This window comes from Trichechus manatus, unplaced genomic scaffold (assembly GCF_000243295.1).
Source record: "Trichechus manatus latirostris isolate Lorelei unplaced genomic scaffold, TriManLat1.0 scaffold00016, whole genome shotgun sequence".
Lineage (NCBI taxonomy): Eukaryota > Metazoa > Chordata > Mammalia > Sirenia > Trichechidae > Trichechus > Trichechus manatus.
The window spans coordinates 14,447,172-14,456,230 of NW_004443952.1; the positions used below are offsets into that span (position 1 = coordinate 14,447,172).

At 45.8% G+C, this 9,059-nt stretch overlaps 1 protein-coding gene across 1 annotated transcript; it reads left to right on the plus strand.

Moving 5' to 3' along the window:
- Positions 1–7,416: 7,416 nt before the first annotated feature.
- On the plus strand, positions 7,417–8,025 carry LOC101348921 (uncharacterized). Its single transcript, XM_012554326.1, is given in 3 exon segments — positions 7,417–7,540; positions 7,543–7,732; positions 7,734–8,025. Coding segments are annotated over 3 exon segments (606 nt in total).
- The last annotated feature ends 1,034 nt before the right edge of the window (positions 8,026–9,059 follow it).

A 9,059-nucleotide genomic window follows, 5' to 3' on the forward strand; every position in this document is an offset into this window, starting at 1 on the left:
CAGTTCACTGGATTTTAGCAATAGAACCTAGAAATATTTCCTCCCTTTTCTTTCGAATTTTCTTATTTTCCACGTATTACCTATCCAATTAATGCACTCATGTCACATCCTTTGCAATCTTGAGTTCATTATTTATGTATTTCCTATGTTTGCGATTGTTTTATTGTCAAACAGCATCTCTGTTTTCCAATTGTCAATTTGAAACATTCACACAGCTTTGTCAATTCTCTGTCCCGTGATTCTGTGAATTATACATCTGATTGAAGACGCATACCACAAAGAAGAAAAGCAGGGTTACCTTAACCAAGAAATATCACCACCAAGGAAAAATTCAAGACAGACTAGACTCTATTATATTAAACTCTTTATCACACAAACTACAGGACTCTTTCCCAAGGCAACTTTACTATTCTTTTCTTTCAGGAAAACTGACCACAAGTACTCTGAAGTCCATTAGTAGAGTTGGATTTTCCTCCCTACTGTCTTCCGGAAGACTCATTAGGAAGAATATATATAGTTTTTTTTTTTTTTTTTCCCTCTAAAACTTGCCTCCAACTCCAAAGAGTGGGGAAAAAACAAGTCCTCAGAGAATGTGGTCAACGAATTAGATTGACATAAATCCAATATGAGAAAATATTATAGAATACAAAGACCCAACAAGAATCTTTTTATGGCAGCGTACATCACAGCTCACATGTACTTTCCAGAATGATTTCTCTTACTGATATATTAGAGCTATGGCAAAAATTTGCATAACGAGTCTTATCAACCTCCTGTCTCAAAAATAAAAAGGATCTGAGCTTTGACACCAAATGAGAACGTTCAATTTGACACTCTTTATTTCTCTTGTTGTGGTTTATTGAAAATACTTATCTCAATTCAAATGCGCGTGTCTAGAAAATTCAAGAAGCCATGTCTTTAAAATATAGGTGATGCTTCCCATGTTGATGAAAGGGCATTAGAGATGGACGGTCTCTTAGACAATCAGAACACATTCTCAAACTCCAAAGTGCCCCTTAGATACCTTATTTCTTCCCTCCAGAAAAACTAAACTTAAGACGGTCTATAAGGACACCAAAACATTTGGTTGCAAAGTGAAAACTATAGTGAATCAAATGGCTGGGACGGCAACCAATTTGTCAGACTTTTTTCTCCCAATGAAATAAGTAAGTTAAACAATTGTCCTGGTATCAACAACAACAAAAAAGATATCATAGAAGTTTATTTCATGATGACCATATAACGTATTTATGTTTACACAAACATACATGGTTAATTAGATGTAAAATTATCCCATAATTACTTTTCCAAATAACTCTTTTTATTCCATTGCATTTAAAATTTCAAGTTTGAACATGTAGCATTCATATATGCACTAGTAAATTTAAGTATAACATTGAATACATTCCACTTATGAGCAAAAGCAATGGTATCAAAAGAAATCTAAAAATGAATAATGAATGGTGTGATTCCAAGTAAAATTTTCAAAAGTGCTCTTGGAGAGACCTAGATTTTTATAAAGGAGCAGAGATCTGAAGAGAAGCATTTTTAAATGACCATACACGTCAACTGAAAACCATACATCTTCGTCCACACAAGCAGGGTTTTACTTCATTGACCATGGACAATTATCACCTAAAGAACCATGTACTTCCCTTCTCCTTTCACATCCCTCAGAAGAACAATAACCCTCAATTAATGACACAACAGTTTGGTTTGAAAAATGTGATGTTGTCATACACAGCACTGTGCATTTACTGAGTGACACTGCTACCAGCTACTCAACAGAATTTAATTACATCTGGACTCTAAAACCACTTCAATATGCACAAAAATACTGTAGACATAAGGAACTTTACACAAAAAAATCTGATAATAAGAAAGCAAAGCAAGAAAAAAGCTGGTATAAGTCGCTCACCAATGTGTTCTTTATTTCTGTTGAAGCTGATACCTTTCTATATTTCTCCTTAGTTGAAAACAAGGTCCAATCAGTTTCCTTAGAATATATTAATAGGTTCTGAATCTCCTCCAAGTTTTCATTCCACCATGGAGCCCTCCTCACCTATCTTCAGTACTCCATCTAAAATTCTTCTAACATCTTCCCTCATCCTCAAGATGGCTACCTTACCTAATGGAAAATCAGCACCTTCATGGTTGGCTTTTATAAATTCCTGAAGCATTTCAGGATTTAATTCTTTACTTGGACAATTACATACATTCTCTAGAACTAATCTGTGAAGAGTTCTAATCAATGTGTGTGAACTCGGGTAGGTTTGGGTCCTTTTTCAAATCATCTCTCAAAATGTCTCCCTAAAGACTAATAAATTAATCCCAATTAAAAAGGTGAAGATACCTGGGCATAAGGTTTTCTCAACCAACGTATTTTTTTCAAATGTGTTTCCATAGTGACATTAAGAAGACATACTGATATTTCTGAAGACTTACAGTACTTGAGAACACAGAAAAAAATAGCAGAATGGGAGAGAAAGGGGGAACAAAGGAACTAAAGAAGGCCTAATGCACAAATGGAACAAGCTGAAGAGAAATGTAGAACCTCAAGAAACTGGTGTCAGTCAGTCCTAGAGTTCCTCTGAGATCTTGCGGGATTTGTGTTTTTTTTTTTTTGCAGAAATCACTCCAAACCAGACAATGAAGTCTTGCAATACATTCAAAACATGATGATAACCAAGCCCCAGAACTCCAAAATCTCAGTTTAGGGCCACGACCATCTTCACAATGAAGAAATAACATTCCCTGGTGACTTTCAGGAGACCTGGAGCAGCTTAAAGTTGTGTGAAGGCCTCACTGGCAATGTTTAAGGTTTCTGTCTTCCCTTTCCTGAAGGAGGTCAAAACCCTTCAGGTCCACTCAAAAGGGGAAAAAAATTCCAAAAGTTTACTTTAAAATGAAAACAAGTGCTCTGTAACTTGTGAAAGTACTCTTTTGGGGGGAGAAAAATCTGAGCAACCCTTAAAAGCCCCTCATTCCCTTGCATAATGAAGCCATAGTGAGGAACCACCATATGATTTCCCTTAGGAAAGGGAGCAGGAGTAGGCAGGCAAGCCTCCTCCTCCAGCCATCACCAGCAGAGCTTCAAAATGGAGACATCCATAATTTTATAAACACTTCTCATCTCAGCTTTGTCTCCTGGAAACCCGCTCTCCTCCATTTTCTGGTGGAGTTACAACATGACACGGCTTACCTGACTCAGTTCCCAGCTCTCAACCAAACTAGTCACTTCCTCCAAAAACCTGAAAGCCACCTCCAGAAACAAAACCAAAGCAAACCAAACAGCAAACACAGAGCTCCCGGGAGCCCTGGGAGAAAGCCCCAACTGGTTGGTCTTTCCCCATCCCAGACGCGTGCTTAAAAATGAACTTTTTTTTTTTTTTTTTTTTTTTTGGTAGGGGAGAAATATAAAAGGAACTCCAGGCAACCTCCCTCCCTCTCTGTAGGTTAGAAGCTACAATGAAAAGAAAATGAGGGTTCCTTCAGGAATGGTGAAAAGCCTGGAGACTGAACGTGAGAAGGAGCTTTGTGTTTTGGAGTCTGGACTGGAACCAAAGCAGACAGCTTGCAAATGGAGGACAGGGAGATAAAGAAAGGGAAAGAGAGGGACTGCTCCAATGGGGGGCGGCTGCTGTTTCCCCTCGTGCCTGGAAGGAGGGCAGACCCCCGGGAACTGCACCAGGAGTGGGGCACCCCCCAGGCCCCTGCCTCCCTTTCTCCCTTCTTAAGAGGAGAGCCAAATGTGTGTAATGGCTTCTCCTCTCCAGAAACCGTTGTCCTCCTCTACCAGGCGCTTCTGAACCCCCAGCCTAGAGACAGCTCCTCAGCTGCCTCCTGAACCTGCGCCCCCCACCCGGCCCGCGCCCCCAGCTCCTTGCCTCTCTCCTCACCCGCAGCACCAGCAGCAGCAGCCACCCCCAACACATCCCGACCCCGCATCCCAACTTCGGAGAGAGAGAGCCAAATACCTGAGGAAGAGGGGGGTGCCAATCCGCACGGCTTTGCCATCGGGCGGGGGGCAGGCAGAGAGAGAAGGGGAAAGGAAGGAGAGGGACAGAGAAAGAAAGAGGTCAACCCGCTCAGGTCGGGGCCGCTCCGAGCGCTCCCTCCTCTGCCCCTCGCTCGCTCCCTCTGACTCTCGGCTCAGGTCTCCTCGCCTCCAGCCCTCCGCCCCTCTTTCTGTCCCTACTTCTGTCCCCGCACTCCGAGCATCCGTCCTAAGCCTCCAGCTCTCTTCTCACTCATATTTCATTTTCTCTTCTCTTCGTAGAACTACACGAAATTAATCAAGCCACAGCGCTCCGCTCCCCCCAGCAGAAGCAGCAGCCAGCAGAAAAAGCACAGCCACCTCCACTGCCACCACCACCACCTTCTCCTCCTCTTCCTCCTTCGCTTCTCCTCCTCCTCTTCCTCCTCCCCCTCCTGCTCTCCCTCCTCCCCCTCCTCCTCCTCTTCTCTCTTGCTTCTTCTCCTCTTCCTACAGCCAGTCCATGCAGGGGACTTCCTCTTCTCCCCGCTCCACCAACCCTTCTTGGCCGAATGAATGAGCGCGTTTGTGCCTCCACCACCCGGCGCTCTTCTCCCCGGAGCACTCACTCAGACCACCCCGAGGTGGTGGTTAATTGCAGTAACTTACAGAAGAAGCGTCCCGGCGCCGGGAGGTGTTTTCGGGTTCTCCAGCCCCAGCGCCTCCTTATCCTCTTTCTCTTTCTCCTCTTCCTGCTTGGGTTATTGTTGTGGAAGTTGTTAAGGAGTCTCATGTGCTTCTGCCGGGTCTCAGCAATGGAGGATCGCCATCTTCCCTGCCTTCCTCGGCTCCTCAGACTCGCTGCAGCTGCAGATGACCTGAGATATCCGTCTCTCTCTCTCTCTCCCTCCCTCCCTCACCCTCTCACTCTCTCCCCTCTCTCCACTCTCCTCTCCTCCCTCTCCCTCGCGCGCTCTCTCTCTTCTCTGTCTCCCTCCCTCTGTGTCTCTCTCTGAATAATGAGCAACCAGAGGGAGAGAGAAAGCAAGACAGAAAGAGAGAAGGAAGACAATCTTCTCCTGCCACACAAAACGCCAGAGCACCAGGGGGTGCGCGAAGCCTTTCTAATAACAACAACAACGTGCAGGAGGAAAAGAGAGAAAAGAGAAAGAAAGAAAGAAAAATGAGAAAAGGACTGGGGGCAAAAGGGAAGAATTATCCAAGAGCTGGAGAAGAGCAGAAAGAGAAGCTGGAGGAGATGCTGAGGCTGCGGCTGCTGTCCTCCACCCCCCCACCCCCCCTCGCTGAACCCCAGAAGGAGGCAAGGTGGTTGCAAAGTTAAGGCTGGGACATTGTCTTTGTCACTCAGAGCAACACAGAGCCCGACCAGTGAGATGCAAGAGGAGGAGGTGGCGGTGGCGGAGGAGGCGGTGGTGGAGGAGGAGGAGGAAGAGGAAGAGAAGAAGGCAAAGAAGGAGAAGGGGAAGAGAGAGATGAAATGAATAAAGACCTGCGGAGAAGGCGGTGCATGGAGCCGGTCCGCCTGGCCGAGGCGTGCACGCTCGCGCCCCGGAGGCGCCCGGCCACCCTGGCCGGCAGAGAAAGCCGCCAGTGAGGATCCTGACCGACCGCTCATAGCGCTCCCACCATCAGCCCTGCTGCCCCAGGCGCCGAGCCCTGGGCCCAGCGGGTCCCTCACACGCATCCATCTAGAGGTCAATCTTTGCAAAGAACATACATGGGAACTGGAGGTTGCAAGCCTAAACCCAGATCAACCACGTGGGGCTTTTTAATCCCTCTCCAGCTTGCGGTGTGAGTATCTCCAGTGAAAAGCTCAAATTGTCCATTAGTGGCACGTATTTTGAAGTCTTCTCCCCCGAAATAAAGGTTCATTGTGCGTTTTATTTCTCTTCTGATATAGAAAGGGGGGTAGAGGAGGGAAAGAGCCCATCATTCCGAGCCTCGGAACCACCACTTTCTTTTCCCAACTTGTGAAATGTTTTGACGGCGCACCAAAAGGAAAAAAAAAAGTCTACTTAAATAACTTTACACCCTCCAGCACCGCGTTGTTTGCACTTTCTGGCTGATAATCTAAAGCCTCGGAAAGTAACAATCAGCGCTCCTAATGATAAGGTGTCATGGTGTTGAAGACAAGAGAGCCAAGATGAAGCTTTCACACCTTTAATTTTTATTTAGCGTAATTTTCCCCAAATCGTTCAGAACTCTCTCTTTTGCAAGGGGCTCCCCCTACCCCTCACCAGATTGGATGTCTCTTAGGCTTCATTCGCTATGGGACGGGGAAGGGGGCTCGGTGTCAAAAAAAAAAAAAAAAATCAATACAGGAGCAATTGAAGTTCAAGGGCATAGGCTGGTTGTACCATTTCCATTTCTCGGATCCTCAAATTGGGCATCAACAGCCTCGGGAGAAAGAAGTAAGCAGCGCGCGGGGCAGAGACCTTAATTAAAGTTTCTTTTGTCCGTATCTGAACTGGGGATGCTTCTGGATTCCTTTGCATTGGGAAGCACGCATCCGGTGGAGACGGCGCGGTGTAAGGATCCAGAGCAAGACGGTGCTCTTTAATACCCGCCGCCCCCCGCCCCAAGCAACTATCCGGGGAGCTACACCCACAAATCCATACAATAAAGAGGGAGGAGACGCGCGCGGAGTTGGTCCCCATCGGACAGGGTGGTTTCATAGATCTAAATCCTTGTTTTCCAAGATTTTCCCATTCGTATATTCCTGGGCAGAATCTCTCGCCCTGAGGCACAATTTCACCCCCTTCAACACTTCCTGCCCTTTTCTCCTCCCACTCACAGTGAAAAGCTTGGGAGCCCTTAAAGGGTGTTGATGGCGGGGTGATAGATAAATAAATAAATGACACTCTACGCGTGCGGTGGAGAAGAAAGGAGGAGGTGGAAGAGGTAAAACGAGGAGAGGGAAGAGAAAAAAGTAGGAAGAAGAAGACGAGAGAAGGACGGACGGAGACGAAAGGAAAACGGGAGTCAAAGAAAGAGAAAGAAGAAAGAAGCGAGGAGGATGGGGAGGCTGCTGCAGGCTGAACTAATCCTGGCTTTGTGCAGAATTGGGAGGACTTCCCCTTCCAGGTGCCTGTAGGGACCTGGGGAAGTCCTTCTGCCCCCAAGCTCCTCCCTCTGGGACCCCAGGGGTGTCTGATCGCTGTCCGCCGCTCCCCCATAAATTCCTCGTGGCAACGGGAGGAAGCGCGCCAGGTCTCCGCTGTCCCTTCAGTGCCGGGGCTGATAATTTACCTCTTTGTCTTTAATAAAAAGCTGACTTTTTCTGTCAAGCTCTACACCGGGAAAATAACAATCGTATTTCAGGCTGAAAGCTCCTATTACTGCTGGGTTTTGGAGGCTGCGATAAAATCTTCATCGACGTGAAGGTACCTTCTGGGTTGGCGTGGGTCGGAAGTGCTAAGATGGGGGCCGCCCTTCCCCGGGGGTAGGGGCGTGGGGATCCAGGCGGTGGGGAGGGGAGAAGAAGCGACGAGGTCAGAGGAAACCGAACGCTCCTGGGGCACGAAAGGGCTTCCCGCAGTCGGGGAATGAGCCCTGGGGAGGAGCTTTTCGCGAGAACGTGAGCGCGCCTCAACACGCCTCAGACCTCATAAACCCACTTGGCAAAGACCGGGGAAGCGGCTGACGGACTGACTGCGGTGAACTCAAGAAATTAACCTGCGCTGTAATTAAATGGGCTGTCGCCCTTTCAGACTCACCTCGAGCGACCGAGATAGAGAGCTCCCGAACCAGCAGTGGGGGGACCTGGCTCCACCCTCCAGTCCCAGGAGTAGAGGACAAAAAGGGGAGATGGACTTGGAGATGGCCCCGCCCTTCAAACGCTCCAATCCTTGGAAACCAAGCCTCCTCTCCAAGACTCCACGTCTAGAAGGGACAAAGGCAGCAGGAGATCCATAAAGACCGATGGGGAGATAGATAGGTGGCTTTCGATTTCTAAAGAGGGTGCGTTGAGGGGAAAAGGTACTGTGATTAAGTTTCCATCCCAGATACAGAACCACAGAATGGTCTAGAAGACAAACCGAGTCCTCTAGTTTGTAAGCATATTGACTTCCCAAAGCTGTGAAGCAAACTATTGGAAAACTTTCGCATATCCCAGGTTTTTTTTAATGTAGTAAGGCAAAAATTTCAATGAATCATGCCATACACGTTTTTCAACTTTTTACAACAGTTACAAGTGTCTCTACTTTCCAACTAAAATATTTGAAAGAAATTAAACATGGAGTGGGGGCTTTTTGTTTGCTTGTTTGTTTTTATTCGGGGCAATTTTCTTTCAAATGATTGGAAAACAATTGGTTAAATAAAAGTTGGGTCAGTCAAGGACAGCACTATCGCTGAAAATTTTAGTGAAAACCTTAATAAACGTGACACTTAATAACTGTAATTATGCTTTGCCATTAGAAGACCATTAAGATAAACAGGGAAAAGTTCACACCATCTGTTATTTCATTCCTTAAGAATATTCACGAAGATAAGAGACAAGCCTAGTTGGTGAGTTATCTTCTCCACCAGGAGGGTTAATTTTTAAATTTTTAAATGATAATGGAAAAGCTTAGGTTTTGTACACAGCCAACAATGTGAGGAAAGTCTCATAGAGGCATGGTAACACCTTGAAATTTACCTTTTATTACTGTACCCTATGTCATTATACCCTAGAATCATATGGGATTTCAAGACTTTATTAATGTTCCAGGGGTTATGAATATGTTGGAAGTCTGGACTTTTCTTCTCCCTTATCATGGGTGACTGGCATACAGACTCCTCATAAAGGGAAATTATGGCTCATCAAAAGACTGACTTTATGAGCATTAATAGAATAATAAATCTAGCAATTTTAGTTCAAGAAACAGTGGAATCTTATAATCAGAGTGACCCATGCAAATATGATCCACTTAACTTGACCAACTCTAGCAGGATAGCGATAGTCTATAAATCATTTTGGTTATTAAAGCCTTACGAAAAAAAGGCACCCAAATCTCTCAAAGAAAATATTTGGGGAGCGGGGGAGGGAGAAGGCTTCCATCAAACTTGCAGGACAGAATCATGG